The sequence below is a fragment of the Meles meles genome, chromosome 2 (genome assembly GCF_922984935.1).
Source record: "Meles meles chromosome 2, mMelMel3.1 paternal haplotype, whole genome shotgun sequence".
Classification (NCBI taxonomy): domain Eukaryota; kingdom Metazoa; phylum Chordata; class Mammalia; order Carnivora; family Mustelidae; genus Meles; species Meles meles.
Window position 1 is genome coordinate 64,859,079 of NC_060067.1, and position 25,258 is coordinate 64,884,336.

General features: G+C 47.4%; 1 protein-coding gene across 3 annotated transcripts in view; it reads right to left on the reverse strand.

The window, feature by feature from the left end:
- The window catches only part of EVC2 (EvC ciliary complex subunit 2), a 126,908-nt gene that overhangs the window by 26,386 nt on the left and 75,264 nt on the right, over positions 1 to 25,258 (reverse strand). For 2 of the 3 annotated variants that reach the window (XM_045998433.1, XM_045998431.1), the window contains 3 exons: positions 24,579 to 25,033; positions 18,655 to 18,859; positions 16,230 to 16,352 (listed from right to left, as the gene is read on the reverse strand). In XM_045998433.1, coding sequence (XP_045854389.1) covers positions 16,230 to 16,352; positions 18,655 to 18,859; positions 24,579 to 25,033 — 783 coding nt within the window. The remainder of the gene's footprint in view (positions 1 to 16,229; positions 16,353 to 18,654; positions 18,860 to 24,578; positions 25,034 to 25,258) is intronic. The other variant, XM_045998432.1, reaches the window with a different exon arrangement.

Here is a 25,258-nt window from a genome sequence, read left to right on the forward strand (position 1 = left end):
ATATCAGATAAAGGGCTAGTATCCAAAATCTATAAGGAACTTAGCAAACTCAACACCCAAAGAACAAACAATCCAATCAAGAAATGGGCAGAGGACATGAACAGACATTTCTGCAAAGAAGACATCCAGATGGCCAACAGACACATGAAAAAGTGCTCCACGTCACTCGGCATCAGGGAAATACAAATCAAAACCACAATGAGATATCACCTCACACCAGTCAGAATGGCTAAAATTAACAAGTCCGGAAATGACAGATGCTGGCGAGGATGTGGAGAAAGGGGAACCCTCCTCCACTGTTGGTGGGAATGCAAGCTGGTGCAACCACTCTGGAAAACAGCATGGAGGTTCCTCAAAATGTTGAAAATAGAACTACCCTATGACCCAGCAATTGCACTACTGGGTATTTACCCTAAAGATACAAACATAGTGATCCGAAGGGGCACGTGTACCCGAATGTTTATAGCAGCAATGTCTACAATAGCCAGACTATGGAAAGAACCTAGATGTCCATCAACAGATGAATGGATCAAGAAGATGTGGTATATATACACAATGGAATACTATGCAGCCATCAAAAGAAATGAAATCTTGCCATTTGCGACGACGTGGATGGAACTAGAGCGTATCATGCTTAGTGAAATAAGTCAATCGGAGAAAGACAACTATCATATGATCTCCCTGATATGAGGACATGGAGAAGCAACATGGGGGGGTAGGGGGATAGGAGAAGAATACATGAAACAAGATGGGATTGGGAGGGAGACAAACCATAAATGACTCTTAATCTCACAAAACAAACTGGGGGTTGCTGGGGGGAGGTGGGATTGGGAGAGGGGGAGGGGGCTATGGACATTGGGGAGGGGAGGCGAACCATAAGAGACTATGGACTCTGAAAAACAACCTGAGGGTTTTGAAGGGTCAGGGGTGGGAGGTTGGGGGAACAGGTGGTGGGTGATGGGGAGGGCACGTTTTGCATGGAGCACTGGGTGTTGTGCAAAAAGAATGAATACTGTTACGCTGAAAAAAAAATAAATAAATAAATAAAAAAATTTAAAAAAAAAAAAAAAAAAAGAGTAAACTTTTAAAAATGGACAATATAAAAAAGAAGTTACTACATTCAAACCATTAAATTAGAAGAGAACTGTGGTAGCCTTTTGGTGTATGAAAGGTAGAAGTAAAACAGATTAGAAAGCTAAGATGAAGATTAATAGTGAAACCCTGAATGCCGCACTCAGGAATCTGGATTCTGTCTGGGAATGGTGGGAAACTACGAAACTTCCCTTAAAACAGTGCCTCAGGAGATGACTTTGACAGATACTGGCTCATGGGATAAAACAGAGGCAACAGGAAAAAATATTCAATGGAAAAAAGACAGTCTCTTCAATAAATGGTGCTGGGAAAACTGGACAGCGATATGTAGAAGAATGAAACTCGACCATTCTCTTACACCGTACACAAAGATAAACTCGAAATGGATAAAAGACCTCAATGTGAGACAGGAATCTATCAGAATCCTAGAGGAGAACATAGGCAGTAACCTCTTCGATATCAGCCACAGCAACTTCTTTCAAGATATGTCTCCAAAGGCCAAGGAAACAAAAGCAAAAATGAACTTTTGGGACTTCATCAAGATCAAAAGTTTCTGCACAGCAAAGGAAACAGTCAACAAAACAAAAAGGCAACCCATGGAATGGGAGAAGATATTTGCAAATGACAGTACAGACAAAAGGTTGATACAGGATCTATAAAGAACTTCTCAAACTCAACACACACAACAGATAATCATATCAAAAAATGGGCAGAAGATATGAACAGACACTTCTCCAACGAAGACATACAAATGGCTATCAGACACATGAAAAAATGTTCATCATCACTAGCCATCAGGGAGATTCAAATTAAAACCACATTGAGATACCACCTAACACCAGTTAGAATGGCCAAAATTAGCAAGACAGGAAACAACGTGTGTTGGAGAGGATGTGGAGAAAGGGGAACCCTCTTACACTGTTGGTGGGAATGCAAGTTAGTGCAGCCACTTTGGAGAACAGTGTGGAGATTCCTTAAGAAATTAAAAATAGAGCTTCCCTATGACCCTGCAATTGCACTGCTGGGTATTTACCCCAAAGATACAGATGTAGTGAAAAGAAGAGCCATCTGTACCCCAATGTTTATTGCAGCAATGGCCACAGTCGCCAAACTGTGGAAAGAACCAAGATGCCCTTCAGCGGATGAATGGATAAGGAAGATGTGGTACATATACACAATGGAGTATTATGCCTCCATCAGAAAGGATGAATACCCAACTTTTGTAGCAACATGGACGGGACTGGAAGAAACTATGCTGAGCGAAATAAGTCAAGCAGAGAGAGTCAAGTATCATATGGTCTCACTTATTTGTGGAGCATAACAAATAACATGGAGGACATGGGGAGATGGAGAGGAGAGGGAGTTGAGGGAAACTGGAAGGGGAGATGAACCATGAGAGACTATGGACTCTGAAAAACAACCAGAGGGCTTTGAAGGGGCGGTGGGGTGGGAGGTTGAGGAACCAGGTGGTGAGTAATAGGGAGGGCACGTACTGCATGGAGCACTGGGTGTGATGCCAAAACAATGAACACTGTTATGCTGTAAACAAACAAACAAACAAACAAACAAACAAAACAGAGGCAAAAGCAGACATAAAGGGAACCATCTGGAGGCTTTCCCAGCCTTTGTGGATGGAGAGATTTTTCTCTCCCTTCCTAAGATGCCTTCCCTGTCAATCCACTTTCTCTTCTAATCTGTAGAAGAACCTGTGCCATCAGTATTCTCTCCTGTCAGGTCATCAGAAAATGAGCACATTATTCTCATGCTTAAACTCTAGTCACTTCTGAAATGTGGAGAGCTGTTCCTGACAGAAGTGCCAGCCACCTTTGCATAATTGCTGCGGCAGCCACAGTAACACAATAGCATGCGCGGTCGATTGCAGTGCGGGAGTTCCACTCCGAATGAAGGGAACGCTAATGAACTGTGTACGCATGGTCTGTCATGAAACCTGGAAACGGTGAATAAATCATGAATGGGTGAAGGGATATAGTGGCAGACATGCCACCTGGACAGAGGACAACATCATTAAAATAACACCAGAAATGACCAGTCAGCTGGTAATACAATCATGTCATTTTCACATTCATATTTAAATGTTCCTAAAGAATATTTATGAGAAATTTATATACACTGTGTGCAAAAACAGCAGCAGAGCATATCAAAGAATTAGCTGAAGCATTCCCTTCATTTCTGGATCCATCAACTCAGATCTGCTAGTATGACACAGGGATGGGCTTCAAGAGGCTCCACTCTCCCACCTGCCAGCAATGTGACCTTGGACAAGTCTCTCCACTTTTCTGAGTCTCAATATTCTCATCTGTGAAATAGAAGTAGTTGCTATTGTACTACAGAGTGAAGTAGGATCTATGAAGAGGATCCAAGTTTGGTGTGAAATATCGGGGGATTGAAAAGAACCTAAATGTCTATTAGTTGAGGGCTGGCTACATCATTTAAGGGTCACACATACTAAGAGATGTCATGCTGCTGTAAAAAGCCACCAGGAAACTCTTAAGTACTGATATGGAAGGTCTTCAAGTTTTAGTACTAGGTAAAAAGCAGAGACAGGTGAGAGAGAGAGAGGGAGAGAGAGAGAGAGAGAGATAGCAGATGTAGATAGACAGATAGAACTATTTCCACTAGTTGGAAAATAAAAAAATTAGCCCCATAATGTATGCCGTGGATTTACTCTGCTTTGTGGATTGGCCTAGGCATTGGAGCAGGAGGAAGAGGAACATTCCCAGCCCTGGTCAAGGCATTGACCTTGGCCAGGCACCATTTTGAGTGGCAGCCCTCCAGTCCTAGAGATCTGATCAAGTGTCCCAAGATGGTGAGAGTCACCTGGAGGTCAGGAAAGAAGCCAGAATGTCCCTTCATCAATCAGGTACCTGCTTCTGAGAAGCCCTCCTTGGGTTCTCTCCAGGAAAGGGTAGTGGGATTGATATGACTGACCCTTGCAGGTCCACCAAGTCCGCATTGGATGTTTTGTCTTGTTGAGGTGTCTGGCCCCAGGGCTTTCAGTTCACAGAAATCAAGCCATTTCTTAGTGGAGGGTGAGGTCTGCAACCTTAGCTTCTATCTCAGCAGACTAAGACAAGACCCACATCCCCTACAGCCAAAGAGAGCAGAGGTCAGGAAAGGAGGATGGCCAATACCTCCTTACAGAACTAAAAATGAATATATCACCCCAAATATTCTCTGAAGTGTCTAAATCTTACCAATTTTGCCTCAAAGGCTGAGCTCCTTTGTATACCTCCAGGCCTCCCATGCTCTAGCTCCTACCTGCCTCTGAGGCCTCCCTTCTCCATACCTAACAGAAAACAAACTTTCTGAGGACAAATCAAATATCTTTCAAAATAGAACTGGTATAAAACTACAGGTAAGCCACAATAAATTCCCAAACATCATTATTATATATACTTTATTCTCTAAAACAGAACAAAATTAGAAAGCAGTAACTGAAAAACTTTTTAAAAAGGACAGGTTAAACTTCAAAATCAATGTCGAAGGGATAGGTCAAAAATTTCTCCTTCTGGCCATGATGGAAGAACTGGGAGCAGATTTTCTCTCCCACCACCAAAAACCAGGTACAGTACATGGTGCAATAGTTTCCAGATACTGGACAAGAGGCAGCACAGGAATGGGTTGCCCGAGAAGGAAATAGGCAAGGTGACCCTATAGCCACGCCAGCTAGCTGCTTGGATGTGGACCCATGGGAAGCCCAGAAAGTGCATCAGGTTAAGGGAAAAAAAATAAGAGTTTGGGGGGCCACTGTGTCTAGAATTTGTGGAGCACAGTCCCAAAGAGGAAATTGCTGCAGAGAGAGAGAGAACTCCAAAGACCTATAGGGGTGTTCTCAAGTCTTTGGCTAAGTGCTGGGCATGCTTGAATAAGAAAAAAAAAAACAAAACAAAACAAAAAAAAAAACTACACCAGACCAGGAAACGAACCACCAAAAATCACAGGCAGAGAGAATACCAGAGTTCACACAGGGTTGGAAAGAGCTAGTGTTCCCATGAGCCAGAGTGAAAAAAGCACACAGGCACACAGTCCTCAGAATAGGGATACATAAGCCCTCATTTAAAGACAGCTCTCGATCTCGCCTAACAAAACTTAAAAGCATGCCCCGAAAGGGTAAAACTAATCCCAAACATCTTAACTACATGTCAAAACTTCAACAAGATTAAAGAAAACACAATAGATTGCGGTGCCTGGGTGGCTCAGTGGGTTAAAGCCTCTGCCTTTGGCTCAGGTCATGATCCCAGGGTCCCGGGATCAAGCCCCACATCAGGCTCTCTGCTCAGCAGGGAGCCTGCTTCCTCCTCTCTCTCTGCCTGCCTCTCTGCTTACTTGTGATCTCTGTCTGTCAAATAAATAAATAAAGTCTTTAAAAAAAAAAGATAGTAGATTAAGTCAGAGGGAGGAGTCAAGATGGCGGAGAAGTAGCAGCCTGAGACTACATCAGGTAGCAGGAGATCAGCTAGATAGCTTATCTAAACATTGCAAACAGCAAACACCTACAAATCCAATGAGAGATCGAAGAGAAGAAGAACGGCAATTCTAGAAACAAAATCAACCACCTTCTAAAAGATAGGACTGGCGGAGAAGTAAATCCAAAACGATGGGAAGACAGACCGCAGGGGGGGGGGGGGCGGCTCCCAGCAAGCACCGGAGCAATGGAGCACAAAATCAGGACTTTTAAAAGTCTGTTCCACTGAGGGACATTGCTCCAGAGGCTAAACTGGGGTGAAGCCCATGCAAGGTCAGCATGGCCCCAGGTCCCGCAGGGTCACAGAAGGATCGGGGGTGTCGGAGTGTCGCAGAGCTTGCAGGTATTAGAACGGGGAAGCTGGCTACAGAGACAGAGCCGAGGACTGAACTCTCAGCTCGGGGTTACCTTGAACTGGTCACAGGCTGGGTGATCTCGGAGCGTGGCCGGAGGCCAGGGATACGGGAGTGATTGGGCGCTGTTCTCTGGGGGCGCACTGAGGAGTGGGGCCCAGGCTCTCGGCTCCTCTGGGCCAGAGACTGGGAGGCCGCCATTTTCATTCTGGTCCTCCAGAACTCTACAGAAAGCGTTCAGGGAACAAAAGCTCCCAAAAGCGAACCCGAGCGGATAGTCCGGCCCCTGGTAAGGGCGGTGCAATTCCGCCTCAGGCAAAGACACTTGAGTCACTACAACAGGCCCCTCCCCCAGCAGATCAACAAAAAATCCAGCCAGGACCAAGTTCACCTACCAAGGAGAGCAGGTTCAATACCAAGGACAGCAGTAGAATTCCAGAGGAGGAGAAAGCAAAGCACGGAACTCATGGCTTTCTCCCCATGATTCTCTAGTCTTGCGGTAAATTTAATTTTTTTTTTCACATTTTTTTTTCTTCTTCTGCTAAATTTTTTTTAACTTTTACTCTTTTCTTTTTTGTTTCTTAACTAGTTTATCTAATATATATATATATTTTTTTATTTCTTTTTTATATTTTTTATTTGTTTCCTTTTTTAAATTTTATCTTTTTTTTTCGAAACCTCTTTTTATCCCCTTTTGCCCCCCCACGATTTGGGGTCTCTTCTGATTTGGTTAAAGTACATTTTTCTGGGATCTTTGCCACCCTTTTAGTATTTTACTTGCTCCTTCACATACTCTTATCTGGACAAAATGACAAGGTGGAAAAAATCACCACAAAAAAAGAACAAGAGGCAGTACCGAAGGCAGGGACCTAGTCAATACAGACATTGGTAATATGTCAGATCTAGAGTTCGGAGTGATGATTCTCAAGGTTCTAGCCGGGCTCGAAAAAGGCATGGAAGATATTAGAGAAACCCTCTCTGGAGATATTAAAGCCCTTTCTGGAGGAATTAAAGAACTAAAATCTAACCAAGTTGAAATCAAAAAAGCTATTAATGAGGTGCAATAAAAATGGAGGCTCTCACTGCTAGGATAAATGAGGCAGAAGAAAGAATTAGTGATATAGAAGACCAAATGACAGAGAATAAAGAAGCTGAGCAAAAGAGGGACAAACACTACTGGACCACAAGGGGAGAATTCAAGAGATAAGTGACAACATAAGACGAAACAACATTAGAATAATTGGGATTCCAGAAGAAGAAGAAAGAGAGAGGGGAGCAGAAGATATATTGGAGAGAATTATTGGAGAGAATTTCCCTAATATGGCAAAGAGAACAAGCATCAAAATCCAGGAGGTACAGAGAACCCCCCTCAAAATCAACAAGAATAGGTCCACACCCAGTCATCTAATAGTAAAATTTACAAGTCTTAGTGACAAAGAGAAAATCCTGAAAGCAGCCCGAGAAAAGAAGTCTGTAACATACAATGGTAAAAATATTAGATTGGCAGCAGACTTATCCACAGAGACCTGGCAGGCCAGAAAGAGCTGGCATGATATATTCAGAGCACTAAACGAGAAAAACATGAAGCCAAGAATACTCTATCCAGCTAGGCTATCATTGAAAATAGAAGGAGAGATCAAAAGCTTCCAGGACAAACAAAAACTGAAACAATTTGAAAACACCAAACAAGATCTACAGGAAATATTGAAAGGGGTTCTCTAAGCAAAGAGAGGGCCTACAAGTAGTAAATCAGAAAGGAACAGAGACAATATACAGTAACAGTCACCTTACAGGCAATACAATGGCACTAAATTCATATCTCTCAATAGTTACCCTGAATGTTAATGGGCTAAATGCCCCAATCAAAAGACACAGGGTATCAGAATGGATAAAAAAACAAAACCCATCTAGATGCTGCCTACAAGAAACTCATTTTAGACTCGAAGACACCTCCAGATTTAAAGTGAGGGGTGGAAAACAATTTACCATGCTAATGGACATCAAAAGAAGGCTGGGGTGGCAATCCTTATTTTAGCTCAATTACACTTTAAGCCAAAGACTATAACAAGAGATGAGGAAGGACACTATATCCTACTCAAAGGGTCTGTCCAACAAGAAGATCTAACAATTTTAAATATCTATGCCCCTAACGTGGGAGCAGCCAACTATATAAACCAATTAATAACAAAGTCAAAGAAACACATCAATAATAGTACAATAATAGTAGGGGACTTTAACACTCCCCTCACTGAAATGGACAGATCATCCAAGCCAAAGATCAACAAGGAAATAAAGGCCTTAAATGACACACTGGACCAGATGGACATCACAGATATATTCAGAACATTTCATCCCAAAGCAATAGAATACACATTCCTCTCTAGTGCACATGGAACATTCTCCAGATTAGATCACATCCTGGGTCCAAAATCAGGTCTCAACCAGTATCAAAAGATTGGGATCATTCCCTGCATATTTTCAGACCACAATGCTCTGAAGCTAGAACTCAATCACAGGAGGAAAGCTAGAAAGAACCCAAATACATGGAGACTCAACAGCATCCTTCTAAAGAATGAATGGGTCAACCAGGAAATTAAAGAAGAATTGAAAAAATTCATGGAAACAAATGATAATGAAAACACAACAGTTCAAAATCTGTGGGACACAGCAAAGGCAGTCCTGAGAGGAAAATATACAGTGGTACAAGCCTTTCTCAAGAAACAAGAAAGGTCTCAAGTACACAACCTAACCCTACACGTAAAGGAGCTGGAGACAGAACAAGAAAGAAACCCTAAACCCAGCAGGAGAAGAGAAATCATAAAGATCAGAGAAGAAATCAATGAAATAGAAACCAAAAAAACAATAGAACAAACCAATGAAACTAGGAGCTGGTTCTTTGAAAGAATCTAGATTGATAAACCCCTGGCCAGACTTATCAAAAAGAAAAGAGAAAGGACCCAAATAAATAAAATCATGAATGAAAGAGGAGAGATCACAACTAACACCAAGGAAATACAGACAATTATAAGAACATACTATGAGCAACTCTACGCCAACAAATTTAACAATCTAGAAGAAATGGATGCATTCCTAGAGACATATAAACTACCACAACTGAACTAGGAAGAAATAGAAAACCTGAACAGACCCATAACCAGTAAGGAACTTGAAACAGTCATCAAAAATCTCCAAACAAACAAAAGCCCAGGACCAGATGGCTTCCCAGGGGAATTCTACCAAACAATTAAAGAAGAACTAATTCCTATTCTCCTGAAACTGTTTCAAAAAATAAAAATGGAAGGAAAACTTCCAAACTCATTTTATGAGGCCAGCATCACCTTGATCCCAAAACCAGACAAGGATCCCATCAAAAAAGAGAACTACAGACCAATATCCTTGATGAACACAGATGAAAAATTCTCACTAAAATACTAGCCCATAGGATTCAACAGTACCTTAAAAGGATTATTCACCACAACCAAATGGGATTTATTCTAGGGCTACAAGGTTGGTTCAACGTCCACAAATCAATCAATGTGATACAACACATTAATAAAAGAAAGAACAAGGACTATATGATGCTCTCAATAGATGCTGAAAAAGCATTTGACAAAGTACAGCATCCCTTCCTGATCAAAACTCTTCAAAGAGTAGGGATAGAAGGCACATACCTCAATATTATCAAAGCCATCTATGAAAAACCCACTGCAAATATCATTCTCAATGGAGAAAAACTGAAAGCTTTTCCGCTAAGGTCAGGAACACGGCAGGGATGTCCATTATCACCTCTGCTATTCAACATAGTACTAGAAGTCCTAGCCTCAGCAATCAGACAACAAAAAGAAATTAAAGGCATCCAAATCGGCAAAGAAGAAGTCAAACTATCACTCTTCACAGATGATATAATACTATATGTGGAAAACCCAAAAGACTCCACTCAGATCTTCTGGAACTTGTACAGGAATTCAGTAAAGTGTCAGGATATAAAATCAATGCACAGAAATCAGTTGCATTTCTCTACACCAACAATAAGACAGAAGAAAGAGAAATTAAGGAGTCAATCCCATTTACAATTGCACCCAAAACTATAAGATACCTAGGAATAAACCTAACCAAAGAGGTTAAGATCTATATGCAGAAAACTATAAAGTACTCATGAAAGAAATTGAGGAAGACACAAAGAAATGGAAAAATGTTCCATGCTCCTGGATTGGAAGAATAAATATTGTGAAAATGTCTATGCTACCTAAAGCAATCTACACATTTAATGTAATCCGTATCAAAATACCATCCATTTTTTTCAAAGAAATGGAACAAATAATCCTAAAATTTATATGGAACCAGAAAAGACCTCGAATAGCCAAAGGAATGCTGAAAAAGAAAGCCAAAGTTGGTGGCATCACAATTCCGGACTTCAAGCTCTATTACAAAGCTATCGTCATCAAGACAGCATGGTACTGGCACAAAAAAAGACACATAGATCAATGGAACAGAATAGAAAGCCCAGAAATAGACCCTCAACTCTATGGTCAACTAATCTTCAACAAAGCAGGAAAGAATGTCCAATGGAAAAAAGACAGCCTCTTCAATAAATGGTGCTGGGAAAATTGGACGGCCACATGCAGAAAAATGAAATTGGACCACTTCCTTACACCACACATGAAAACAGACTCCAAATGGATGAAGGACCTCAATGTGAGAAAGGAATCCATCAAAATCCTTGAGGAGAACGCAGGCAGCAACCTCTTCGACCTTAACAGCAGCAACATGTTCCTAGGAACATCGGCAAAGGCAAGGGAAGCAAGGGCAAAAATGAACTATTGGGATTTCATCAAGATCAAAAGCTTTTGCACAGCAAAGGAAACAGTTAACAAAACCAAAAGACAACTGACAGAATGGGAGAAGATATTTGCAAACGACATATCAGATAAAGGGCTAGTGTCCAAAATCTATAAGGAACTTAGCAACTCAAAACCCAAAGAACAAATAATCCAATCAAGAAATGGGCAGAGGACATGAACAGACATTTCTGCAAAGAAGACATCCAGATGGCCAACAGACACATGAAAAAGTGCTCCACATCACTCGGCATCAGGGAAATACAAATCAAAACCACAATGAGATATCACCTCACACCAGTCAGAATGGCTAAAATTAACAAGTCAGGAAATGACAGATGCTGGCGAGGATGCGGAGAAAGGGGAACCCTCCTATACTGTTTGTGGGAATGCAAGCTGGTGAAACCACTCTGGAAAACAGCACGGAGGTTCCTCAATATGTTGAAAATAGAACTACCCTACGACCCAGCAATTGCACTACTGGGTATTTACCCTAAAGATACAAACGTAGTGATCCAAAAGGGCACGTGCACCCAAATGTTTATAGCAGCAATGTCTACAATAGCCAAACTATGGAAAGAACCTAGATGTCCATCAATAGATGAATGGATAAAGAAGATGTGGTATATATACACAATGGAATACTATGCAGCCTTCAAAAGAAATGAAATCTTGCCATTTGTGACAACGTGGATGGAACTAGAGGGTATCATGCATAGTGAAATAAGTCAATGGGAGAAAGACAACTATCATATGATCTCCCTGATATGAGGAAGTGGAGATGCAACATGGGGGGTTAGGGGGATAGGAGAAGAATAAATGAAACAAGATGGGATTGGGAGGGAGACAAACCATAAGTGACTCTTAATCTCACAAAACAAACTGAGGGTTGCTGGGGGGAGGGGGTGTTGGGAAAGGGGGAGTGGGGTTATGGACATTAGGGATGGTATGTGCTATGGTGAGTGCTGTGAAGTGTGTAAACCTGGCGATTCACAGATCTGTACCCCTGGGGATAAAAATACATTATATGTTTATAAAAAAATTTTAAAAATAATAAAAAATTAAAAAAAAAAAAAGAAAACACAATAAAACCCGGGACCCAGCATGTAAAACCTACAATGCCTAGCATCTGATAAAAAATTACCATGCACACAAAGAAGCTGGAAAATAGGATCCACAATCCACAGGACAATCCATCAGCAGAAATGAGAGAGATGATGGAACCAGCAGATAAGGACATGGAAGCAGTGATAAGAAAAAGAAATGAGGTAGCGGCTAGGAATAGAGGGGACAAAATTGTAATTATTTGTGGACAGGATGACTGACCATGCAGAAAATCAGCAGAAGAATCCTCACAACAACACTAAAAGGCAGGTGCTTCTATTATTCACACTTGAAGAATGAGGACACCAGAGCACAGAACAGTTAAGAAGTTCAAGGTCACACAGCTGGCAAGTGGCATAGCTAGGACTTGGACCCAGATGTCTTGCTCCAGACACAGAATAAAGCAGTCTGGAAGGACATAAATAAAAGCTGGTAACATTTCTTTACCCAGGATTGAGTAAGGCAAGAATATAATTGAAAATAGGCTACCAATCACAACCGCATGTAAACCTATAATATATCTAGGAATCATCACAAAGAAACACCTTATGTATAAGGGGACCATATGGTTTATCACCAAGTTGAGAGGCAAAAGGAGGAAATGTTGTTGGAACCATCCCAAACAAACTGAGATCTAGGGTCACCCTAGTTATGGAAACAATTGTTCCAAATAAAAAAGAAACATTCCACCTTTTGGAGAATGGGATGATAATTGTCAAATTAACCTGTAAATTTCATGCAACCACAACAGAAATTTAATTATGAACTTGATTAACTTATTCTAAAACATATATGCCCTCCAGACTCTTGTAGGTTTAAAATGATGCATCTGTGAGCTTACAGTGAGCCCATCAGACAGTTGGGCTGTCCCCGGCTGAGTGTCCCAGGCACACCCCAACCCCTCAGGCAGCTGCCAGGGACCAGAGCAGACTCCTCACTCCATTAGCCTCTCAGCTATTTGGAAAAAGAGGTCAGGGAGGAAGCCCACCCTTGTCTGTCTGTCTCCCTGAATCACAGGGAGTCACACAACGCTTTGTGAATCAGTCACACGGCCACTCGTGCAATGTGGAGTTCAAATCAGCCAAGTGGATTTTCTATCTGAAAGGAGCCAGCACTTTGAGCTGATGCTCAAAGTGATCATCCTTCTGAAGCTGTAAACATCTCAAAAGCAGACAGCGAGACCAGGGGCTGGGCCAGAGAAGACTATCCAAAAAACCTTCCCTAAAGGACAAAGTAGAAGGAGACCAAAGGATAGGAGCAGGACAAGAAGGGCAAGGGAAGAAGCCAAAGAAGGCAAGGGGACATGGGAAAGGCACAGGAGAGCCACCTTGGGAGGCTGAGCCTTTTCTTTGTCACAGAAGGGCATAGTCGATGGAGGCAGATGTGCCTCCTTCCATCCCAGGCTCTAGTGAATACTGATGGTGTGACCTTGGGCAATTCTCCCAACCTCTTCAGATGGCAGAGTCCAGACAAGGCACAGATCAACCAGAGTGGAGGGCTCCAGGGATCACAGATCCAGATTCTCGTAAGGAAAGGAGGTACCTCCAGCATGCTTGGCAACCCCAGTAGTGAAGCCAGAGTCCCTTTGGGGCACCACACGGCCAGCCACACTGAGGCTGTGCAGTGGCTCTATGAGCCGGTCCCTCTCTCCAGCTACACGAGCCCCGAGGAACTTCCCCATCCTGGAACACGATCACACCACTCTCAGCCGCTGGCATCCAAATGCAGGGCTGTCATTTCCCTCTACAATTACACTGCAAGTGAAAAATCTGAACGATTGTGGCTCAAATGCTAAGAGAACGCAATCGATCAATTTTGGGAGGAGCATCAAAGCCGCTGAGCTGAAAGTGCGTATTCTATTGGCACTTGCCACAGTGAGACAGCGGACTGTGAGGATGGCCTGTCATTAAATTGTTACAGCTGGCAAATGCCGCTTGTCTGCCTTTCTCTGGGTCCCCACCGAGCTGCTCCATCATTGAGCAAAACTAGCACTGTAGCCACTGAAAGCTAAAAAGTGCCTTCCTGGCTGGTTGTCACAAAACCCCTGTCACTAGTCACAACCCTCACTGATGTGGGAGCCAACGCATGTTGTCCCACACTGCACGGCTATGGGAGACGACCACACGCCGTGAGAATATTCCCCGGCAATCCCAACCAGGGCATTCAACGCAGAGGCAGCCTGCCAGCGGGAAGCAGAGGGAAAGCTTTCGGTTCAGGCCCTGGAGCCACCACTGCCTGCGTACCTCTTACACATGAGTTAATACAGATGTGGATAGGAAGTACTGAGCAAAGCACCTGCAATCACAGGCACTCGAAAGCCAACAAAGTAACTGAGCACTATTCTCCATAAAGCGCTGTTACACCTTAGGAGGGGAATTGAGTTCTTAAATCAGTGCACAGGACAATGACATGTGCATGGCCCTGTTGATGCCAGTGTGTCCTCCAGAGCCAGGCAGAGGGCTGGCCTTCTGTCCACGTGAGGGGTCTGGCTTGTGCTTGGGACAAATGCACACTTCCCAGAGGAACAACAGAGGTGAGGTCAGGGCAGAGCAGGCTGCTGAGTCTGGCTCAGGGAACCGCCGGGACAGGATGTCACCTGTCACCATTCACGGTCCCACGGTCATTCACCCTGTCCCTCTCCTCAGTGAATGGGCCCAGTAGGATTCAACTAGCCTTCTCAGCCTGGCATGTGAGATCCTTCCATCATGGTCTGCTGTTCCTCCCTCGGGAAGCCCTGCACTCCAGCAAAGCAGCCTTTTCATGGGGCTGCTGATTCTCTGGGCTCCCCCTGAGCCTACACTGTGTCCTTGGCCATGGCTCAGGCCACCCTTTCTCTCCACCAACACAAATCCCAACCTTTTCTTCTCCTGCAACATCCACCTAAAGTCAAGGGGTTTGGCTCACAGATTAGCAGGTATGGGAGGAAATGCCCCACCCAGCCCCCAAGGGGCTACTTCCTCTGCAGCTGGGGGCCCCTCTCTCCTCTGCTGCCCCTTGGTGAACCTGGATCACAATACCCAGAGCCAGCCAGGCCCAGCTCTGCTTCGAGATGCACTTCTGCTTGTCTCTTCCAGGGAGGCCACCCGCAGGAGCCCCAGGGAAGGCTGTGATCAGGTGGCTGAGTGTTTCATCCTGCGGCCGCTCAGAGAGCCTGTCTGGCTCTCACACTACTTTCTATCTTCGTGGTAGTCTTGAGAAAGAGGATGTGTTTGCCTCTACCTGCCTTGTCCCCATCTTCCTTCTCGTTTTACATAGAACATGGATGGGAGGGGGCGCTACTTGTATTCAGAGACACCACAACCTGGACCTCGCCCTGCACAGACTCTAGGGCTCCTGGCCACCTGATGCTTTTGTGTTCTGAGAAATAACACCTGCATTAAACGGACACAACACTAGGGCGAGAACAGGGACAGGAGGTAGAAACAAGACGGCAGCTCTGAAAGATGGCTTGATACGTCTGTGCAGGGAGCACACTCCTCTGGGGAACCTCCCCTCTGCTGAGCGCTGGGGACACAGCAGGCACTCAGACAGCGGTAACACGGTGTCACCTCTTCAGAGAGACCTGACCCGATCCTGCAGCCTACAATCTGTGTTACTCATCTCAACCCCGTCCCGTGACTGTCACATCATCTCGTTCATTTCCCAAAGGCGCTGACCACTGTCGAGGAGTGCTTTCTGTCCGTCTCCCCCAGCCAGAATGTGCACCCCATGAGAGAGAGGCCAGGCCTGTTTGTCACTGCTGTCACCCGGAGTTGCTCCACACCGTGCCTGGGACACTGGCGCCTGCTCATAATCCCAGTGCGGTGAATGCGCAGTGTGGGGCGTGTTAGGATAAGGAAGGACGACGTAGCAGAGGAACGAGCAAGAAGAACTGGGTGGTCCAGGCAGGCTTCTTGGGAGAGGGGACACTTGAGGACAGAGGCAATGCCTCCAGACTGCCAAGGACAAGGTTCATTTACCCAGGTAAGGGAAGGTGGCAAGGGCCATCCAAGGAAAAGGAAGAACGCGGCCGGCACTGCGGGCTCATGCGCCGTGCATGCGGGAACGTCAAGTGCAGCACGTGTGCACGCCTCTGCACAGGGCCAGGCCCAGAGATGGGACCCCACGTCTGCGGAGGCAGCAGCACCTTGGAGCCTGCAGGACGATCCAGAGAGCGAGTGGGGAAGAGCAGGAGGAGGGCGGCAGACAGGCCTGAGGGGCACGGGTGGGTCCCAGCTGCAGGTGACAGCTGAACAACACGGTGCTGACAGAGACGCACACACACCCCTCCCCCACAGCGGGACTCTGTGAGCCCTGGGACTGGGGTGACATCAGCCCTGCGTGGGCAATGAGAACAGATAAAGCGGAAGAACTGACCTTTTCAACCAGGTCTTCAGGGGCCTGTTCCTCAAAGAGTTGAATTTTGTCTTCAATGCACTTCCTCAAAAGGTCTATCTTGCTTTTACTCTTGGAGCGCAGCTTTCTCGCCTTGGACTGCTGCTGGAGGGGGCAAGAGAGAGCACAGACGGGAAAGTGAGCCCCGTGCAGCCCCGTGTCTCCCAGAGCCAGGAGGGGCTCCTGTGGCCCCCAGGTGTCTTCGACTGGACAGAAGGGGAACGATGGACACTTGCCTGCGCAAGCTCAGTTCACAGGCCTTCAGGCCGCAAAGGGAGAAGAAGGACGGCCACTTCAGAGCCACAGCTTTGCCGTCAGACACCACAGCCACCCCGGCGCCTCTTTTTCCCAGCCGTGGGAGCTCCACCTCTCAGCCTCTCCGAGCAGGGAACGCCACCGAAGAGGTCCCTGTCCTGGTGAAGCTGGGAGGAGCTGCTCTCCCGGCTGGCGCCAGCGGACTCCGCCATCACCTGCACCTCTGCTTCCGCAGGTCGGTCCTCGGGAAGGGAGCCAGGCTCAGCCAGCCACAGACACCAGCCGCTGCCAGCACATCAGTGCATTTCTCCTGCAGGGTGGGGTTTTTTGTTTGTTTGTTTTTAATGTGAGAGAGAGTGCGTGCACACGTGCAAGCATGAGCAGGGGAGGGGGAGAAGGAGAGGGAGAAGCAGGCTCCCCGCTGAGCAGGGAGCCCAGTGCCAGACTCGATCCCAGGGCCCTGGGATCATGACCTGAGCCAAAGGCAGCCGTTTAACTGACTGAGCCACCCAGGCCTCCCTCTTCTGCAGCGTATCAAGTGAGCACAGTTCACACTGACCGCAGGCCAACTCTATTTCCAAACCTAGCACCTAAACAACTTCCTAATCAGGAAATTAACCCCTGCCAGGATTGGCATCTGATCCAGTCCGTTCCAAAGCAGGGGAAGCACACCTTGCTTCACTTCTAAGGAAATATCTTTATTCATTGTTCCGAAACTTAAAAAAAAACAAGCAAACCAACAAACAACTTTGCTACTTTGTCCCTTACTCTCTACCATTGTCTTATAAATCCTGTACTCTTCTAGGAACAGAAATAGAAAAAAACTTTTTTTTTAACATGAAAAAACATAAAAGCTTCTAAGTTGTTTTTGCATTGTGCTGTTCTTTATTCAATAAGGATATGTCTGAATTTTTTTCTTCCCCCAAAGGCTAAGCAGTGGGTTTCAAGTCAGAAAATACCAGCCTTGAGCCCAGTTCCACCACACTCTTTCTGTCTCCATCAGTTCATTTTTCCTGGACTGGTGGGTTTCTTTTCCGGGAAATGAACACAGAAACCCAGCTCCTGGCCCTGCTGTGAAAGTGCATGAGCTCACCGAAATCAAAGAGCTTTGAGTCCCAACATAATACCCCTCCAGGGAAGCCCGACATCTCTCATACATTGGCCGGCTCAGACCCATGCACTGCACACCTACTGTGTGCCAGGTACTTTCCAGATACTGGGGATGGAGCAGAGAATGGGTCAGGGGGCTTGTCTGCCCTGCCGCCCTGCTGCAGCAGCCTCACTGCCCTCACAGACAGTGAGCAGGCTGAGAAACCAGGACATTTCAGTGATCGACTACGTGAAGACATGGACCACAGCCATGTGATGAATGCCTGGGGATGGGGGTCTTCTGGATGGGTGCTCAGAGTGGACCTCTGCAGGGTTAAGTGAAGCTGGCCCCTAATGTTCTGGGGGAAGCCTGTTCCCATCAGAAGAAACAGCAAGTTCAAAAGCCTTGTCTTAGGTCGGGTTCCCCAGAGGCAGAGCCAGAGATGGGGCTGGGGTGTACAGGGTTTCCTGAGAAAGCAGCTCAGAGCTGCCTGTGGGGAGCTCGGGAACCAGGTCAGGAAGGGGAAAGGGCCACACAGGAAGGGGATCTCAGTTAAGTCCAGCTTTGGCTGCTCCATGGGGGGCCTCAGGAGCAAACATGGCACAAGACTGGGCTGCCTTTGAGGCACATAATAGGTGATCAAAAAAGGCAGCTGTCCATCACAGTGCTACAAGATGCGGTGTGAGAGGCTCCCTTTTCCTGACTCCCCTGAGTTGAGGCGAGCATCCTTGTGACGCTTACAGAATGGGCCAGGAGTCAGTCATTGGGTGTGGCTGAGGGAGCAGGAGAGAAAGAAACCCCTCGGCCCAGGGGGCACCCATCTGCCTAGGCCCAGAAGAGGGTGCAGGTGTGAGCCGTGAACAGCTGAAGGCCCAGGCAGGGGATCTCCGATGGGCACCTAAAGGTTAGGACAAGCTTGGAAGTTCCAGGAGTAGCTGGATACTGATACAGAGCAGAGGAGAGGGGAATCCCAGGGTGGGCAGCGAGGCCAGTGCCCCCTGCATCAGGGGCAGGGAGATGCCCATGTCTACAATCAAAGAGCGGCTAGGGCGTGCCTCCTACCTGCAGCTCAGGGGCAGCCAGGGCCTGGTCCAGCCTCCGGAACTCTGCTTCTCGCCAGGCAGTCTGGAACTGCTGCAGCAGGGCGCGGGCCCGGATCTTGGGCAGAGCCAAGCTTCTGTCCATCTGAGCGAAGCAGCCGTGAACTTCCTGCCTCAGCCTGAGCAGCTCGTCTTCAGACAGGGAGAAGGCCGAGAAGCAGAGCTTCCTGGAAAAGCAAGACAGAGAGGGAGGCAAACCATAAGAGACTCTTAGCTCTAGGGAACACACTGGGGGTTGCTGGGGGACGGGGGACTGGGGTAAACTGAGGGATGGGCATTAAGGGGGCACGTGATGCAATGAGCATTGGGTATCGTAGGCAACTGATGAATCACTAAATTCTGCCTCTGAAACTAATAATACACTGTGTTAAGTAAATTGAATTTAAATTGAAACATTTTAAAAATAAATTAAAAAGGGAGCCTAGGTCACTCAGTCAGTTCAGTGTCTGCCTTTAGTTCAGGTCATGATCTTGGGGTCCTGGGACTGAGTCCCACATCAGGCTCCCTGATCAGTGGGGAGCCTGCCTCTCACTCTCCCTCTGCCCTTCCCGCTGCTTGTGCTTTCTCATGCTCTCAAATAAATAAAATCTTTTATAAATAGATAGATAATGGAAATGGGCGAGGGGGTAGTGCTAGGGAAGGAGAAGCTAGAAATTCAAAGAGCGAACTCTACTCATTAAATCTATGACTGGAGAACCCATCATGTCTTTATTTTTTTTAATTAATTTTAATTTTAATTTTTTAAATTTTATTTTATTTTTCCAGTGTTCCAAGATTCATTGTTTATGCACCACACCTAGTGCTCCAAGCAGTATGTTGGAGAGGATGTGGAGAAAGGGGAACCCTCTTACACTGTTGGTGGGACTGCAAGCTGGTGCAGCCACTTTGGAAAACAGTGTGGAGATTCCTTAAGAAATTAAAAATAGAGCTACCTTATGATCCTGCAATTGTACTACTGGGTATTTACCCCAAAGATACAGATGTAGTGAAAAGAAGGGCCATCTGTACCCCAATGTTCATAGCAGCAATGGCCACAGTCGCCAAACTGTGGAAAGAGCCAAGATGACCTTCAACGGACGAATGGATGAAGAAGATATGGTCCATATATACTATGGAATACTCAGCCATCAGAAAGGATGAACACCTAGCTTTTGTATCAACATGGATGGGACTGGAGGAGATTTTGCTGAGTGAAACCCTTCACGTCTTTAATCGTGCATTTCTTCCATAGGAGTCTCTTGAGCCCCTAATGTACACTGTGAAGGACACACCCCCATGCCTGAGTGAAGTTACAGACGGATGAGGCGGGGCTGTGAGGGTTGCCACGGCAGGCAACAGACCTCCCAGCCTTCCTGATCTGGGACAGAGCCTTTCACTTAAAAAAAAAAAAAAAAAAGTCTTAAGGAAACAGACATGAAAACAAAGCGCCATCTGAGCCCGGTGACCATCACACTACCTGGCCTATGGGAAAGATGCCCAGCTCAGTTTGGGAAGACAAGGGGTAAAGGAGGGCCTTGCCCTGGTGTTCAAGGATCATGACTGACAGCCATCACCCAGAGAAAACCCATTCTGCACTGGGAATACACTGAGTAATTTATCACTAAATGCTGACCTATGTCCCCCCAAAAGATGTCAAATCCTAACCCCCAGTACCCGGGATCGTGATCTTATTTGGAAACAGAGTCTTTGCTGATGCAAAAGTAAGATGAGGTCATAATGGAGGGGAATGGGGCCCTCACCCAACATGACTGGTATCCTTGTAAGCAAAAAGACCTAGGCCCAGGGGAAGGGCTCGGGAACACAGAGGCACAGACTGGAGTGAAGAAGCAAGCCAAGAGATGCCAAGGAAGCCCCAGAAGCTAACAGAGGGACAAGGAACAGAGTCTGTCCCAGGGTCTTTGAAGGGAGCCTGGTGACACCCTGCCGACCCCTTGATTTCAGACTTAGGCCTACAGAGCAGCAAGCGAATACTCTCCTGTCTTTTGAAGTCCCCCAGCATGGGATACTTTGCAGCCCCAGGAGACAAATATATTTGCCTACACCACTGCTAATCCTTCCAGTAACTAGGTCCTTCCTCTGTTTACAGATAAGGAGACTGAAGAATGCTCCCAGTCTTCCTTTCCGGCAAGGCCCTCTCCTTCCTGCTTTGGGCAATGCGCTGTCGGTTAACTCGTTCACCAGACAGCTATCCTCTGTAGAAAAACCCAGATTTGTTTGGTATTTTGGCAATGTCCAGACAATAGTGGCTGGTCAAATGTGCCCTGTGGATGTACCTGCAGGACTGTGAGAGGCCATGGCCAGCCCTGCCATGCCCGGACCCCAAGGAAGGAGAGCTGGACTGCAGTTCAGCTAGAATATCCTTCCCTGGAAACAGAATGGGACCTTGAGTTGACATGAGTCGCCAGCCGGACACAGTCTGAAGGTCCCAGGCCCATGGCTCAACACCCCGTCTTGGGTTTCTCACTATGAGAGGGTGTACCAACTTTTTCAAAAGAGCCCCAGGCAATGGCAGCTGCCCCTTTGTCCTTAACCTTTCTGAGAAACTTTGCAGGGGTGTGGACTCCAGAGTGAAAGCAGCTCTGGAGTAGCCGAGTCATTACTCCTGCCCGTCCTCAAGCCAACTGGCCCTGTGCGATGCGGTCTTAATCCTCTGTTCTGTCGGCACCCAGGTGAGACTTCTAGAAACACAGGAGCTGGGCAGGGTCTTGGCCCTGGTAGAGTTTAGGATCCAGGCAGGAGTTCAGGAAAGACATCTCAAAGACACGCTTTTCCTGGCAAAAACATGCGTCCTTATTAATTCCTATCTTACTCAACCAGGCTAAGAGCAACTCCAACCTGCCTGAAATCACAAAGCTTCTAAAAATGTGTTTCAAAACGATTGTGCGAAACGATTCCTCAGAAATAAAGGCTGCAACCTTTTGGAATCTTAAACAAGCAAAGCAGATGAGCAGATGCTCATGGCGGGCATCGTTCCTTGACTCTCTTTAACCCCGAGAAAAATCATAAAGACTTTTCTGATAGCGAGATGAGAATTCTCTTTTCCCGGGAAATGACTAAATCAGCAGCAGCTCGGGTAATACTCTCCGCAAAATGGATCCAAATGAAGTTGCCGAAAACGACCATCCGGTAATGGGAATGTCAAGTCTAATGCAGACTCTTCGAAGAGTCCAAAGCTGGCTGGAGCATGTAAAGAGATGTGGGTGGGATGGGGGTTGAGCTGAATCATTACTGCAGAGAACAATTCACGGGAATAAGAAGACCTGTTTAAGGATCTGATTTTTACAGGCTTGGAGAGAAGACAGCATCTTGTGCCTCAAGAAAAACAACATTAACAAAGCCTGGGAAGTAAACAGGGACAGAACCCAAAGACAGAGAAGAGGAGGAGCCCAGAGATGGCACTCCGTCTCTGCAAACACCTAGGGACCCATTCTCCCTGGTGGCCAGGTCAGTGCCGGAGAATAGGACTCTGTAGGAGAAGAGAAGAAATGGTCGAAGCCAGGCATATCCTGTCCCCCCAGAGGCTACTGCCAAGGAAGGATGGGCATGGCGGGAAGATGCTCTGGTTCTCATGGCCGTCCGAGGGGGCCGGTGGGAGGGACCACTGACGCCCAGCATACCGCACGCTGGCCCAGCAGAGAGGGGAGACAGACCTGCTGAGCAGATATGCAGGAAAGGACTCATTCCGCTCCTGCCACCCCCATCCCCGCCCCTGCCCACAACATCCCCTGCATGCTCCTGTCCCTGCAACCAGGTCCAACAAGCAGGACTCTGGATTCAGAATTATGTTGTGCCAAAGGTTCAGCTGAAGTTGTGAAACATCTATACCCAGGCAAAGATACTAAATGGGCTCGGGCATAGTTTGCTTCTTTGCTTGAATGGGTTCTTTGGGTTTGTCTGTTTGCTTAAAATGCTGGGTTGGCTGGTTGGTTTGTTGAAAGGAAAAGCAACTTTCAGGAATGTTGATTGGGAGGTCTGTAGGGAAAGGGAGAAGCCGCTCTCTGTCATTGCCACATGGGTACAACCACATCTTTGCAAGGAAACAGTGACTTAGTTGTTCTAAATAAACAGGCTGAGAAGAGGGCGGTTATGGGTTATTTCCCCTGCACTGCTGGTGATGGCTTTTAACTTTGTTCCTTCACAGCAGTCACACTGGTCTCCCCACTTCACACCCAGATATGGGCCAGGACCTCCTATCAAGCTGCTCCGCCCTGGGGCTTGCCCCTTCTCAGCAGAGCACCGGTGGCCCGTGGCCGCTCATCTCCGGCTCCCAGTGCCAGGTCGGTCCTGTCTTGAAGACTGGCGGAGACCAGGACCCTTCAGTGTGCCCAGAATCCTTACCTGCCTATGCTTGCTTGTCCTGATCTACCTCTTTAGGTGTCTTCTCTCCTGATCATCAGAGCTCTCCCAGCACGGGAATGCTGGTGACAAGGGTAGCAGCTGCTACTTACTAACCACCAAATGAAGATCATGGGTCGTGTTAAAAGATTTAAACATATGAACTCGGGCACTTCCTCCTCGATGACATGAAGGTGGCACGGCTTGTTAGACACTGCTGGTGACCTAACCCAGAGCCACTTCCTTGCGCCTTGTCAGCTCAGTGTTTGTTTAGAGGGGCTGCCCTCTAACGACGCTGGGGACGGGAACACCCCTCACTGCCCTAGGGAGGAAGCCGCAACTGGTCTAAGGCAGGACCTGGCAAATGTTGGCCTGGTGGACCAAGTCCAGCTCCCCTGGTCAATTTTTGTTCATAAAGTTTTATTAGCATGCAGTCAAGTTCTTTAGTTCATAGACTGTCTGTGGCTGCTTTCTTGCTACCATGGCAAGATGGGTAGTTGCAACAGAAATCCCGTAGCCCTCAGTGACTACACTTATCTGCTCTTCATTTAAAAAGTTGACAGCCTTCTGGTCTCCGACAGTCATGGTCACTGCATTCTCTCTCCTACACTCAGACAGCAGGTGGTGGTGCTGGGATTTAAATCTAGGTTTTCTGGTCGACACTGGCCACATCTCACTCTGACTGACAGCTCCATACTAGCCTTGTTGGAACTCCTTCAGTTTCCAATCTGGTGGGCCAGCCTCAACCAACTGCCAAAAGCTTTGTGGGTCCCTGCTATACCAGGAAATGTGTCCCATTTGGGCCACGCAGATCTCAGTCTGCATTGAGAGCTGGTAACTACTGGCAGGAAGGGAAGGGCCGTGGGGCTCTGGCCCCTCCGAAGTGTGACTTCAGCTGGTACTCACGGCTCTCACGGCGTCCCCATGTCTTTAAAAACAGTAGTTGTGCCATATATCCAACCATTTCCTAGTACCACCTGGAGAGCTGGCCAGCTGCAGCCCCACCTCCTACTCAGAAGTGATGTCATTACGCGGTTCTCCAGTCAAGAAATGAAGCAAATAGCCCAAGCACCAAATCGGTGAAGGAAGGAAGGGGCCAGTGAAGAGACCATGAGGGTAAGGCCTCAAATGAGGGCCCAGTATCACATGTCGTTGACATCTGGTGAAACCAAGTGGGCTCGGAATGCCCCCCCCCACTAGTTCTGCTCCCCACGCTCCCTGGGATAAGGCCCCTCTATCAAATGAGCTTCTGGTCAAGGGGGACTCACTGCAGTTCCTGCTTATGCGGGAGTGGCAGTTTCCAGCAGCCCTCCGCTCCCATCACCTCCTCCCACAGGAACCAGAGGCACCTCACTCACTTTTTGCACACAGCCTGCCTCCCACCAGCCCTGGCTGCTGACGCTGCGCTCCAGGGTGGCCCTCTCCCCTGGGCTGCGAGTTCAGGTGAGCAAGGACCTGCGGTGAGCCTCATGAGGGCAGGGCCGGCCATCCCCACAACCCCAGCAGGCCCCGCACTCCCTGGGGGCGGAGCAGGGCACAGAGGAAGCTCACATGAAGATCAGGTGCTCCCAGCGTCTCAGCTCCGCCTGCTCCTCGGTTGACGCCTCCAGCGCGTCGTCCTTCAGTCTCTGCCTCACACTTTGGACGCCCTCCTGGTCCCTGTCCCTCTCTTCACCCTCGAGCTGCTGGGCCCGGGCGGCCAGCTCCCGGCTGTGTTCCTCCAGGATCTGCTGCAGGAAGAGCCAGGGTACGCCACGTTTGAGCAGCTCCTGGGTCATCCCCGAGCTCTGCAGGCGCCGTAGCTCCTCGGTGGCCTTCTCGGACAGCGATATTGTCAGGGCCCTGAGCTCCTCCAGGGCGGCCTGGTCCAGGCGCTCCTGCAGCGTCTCCAGCGCCGCGCCCTGCTCCGCCAGCAGGCTCCCCCACTGGCCCAGGTACTGGCCGGCGTCCTCCGCAGCTCGCAGGGCCTCCCCGAGTGACAGCTGCTCCTTCCGCTGTTCCTTGTGCTGCAGGGGTTTCAAGGAGGAAAACTAAGTGGGGACAGGCTGGGCATGCACAGCCTTCTGGGAAACGCATGGAGACCCGCACGGGAGGAATGGAATGGAGACAGCCTTCTCCCAGCCATCGCACACTCAGAAAGCTGTCCTTAAGAAAGGAACCCGAGGGCACCTGGGTGGCTCGGTGGGTTAAAGCCTCTGCCTTCCGCTCAGGTCACGATCCCAGTGTCCTGG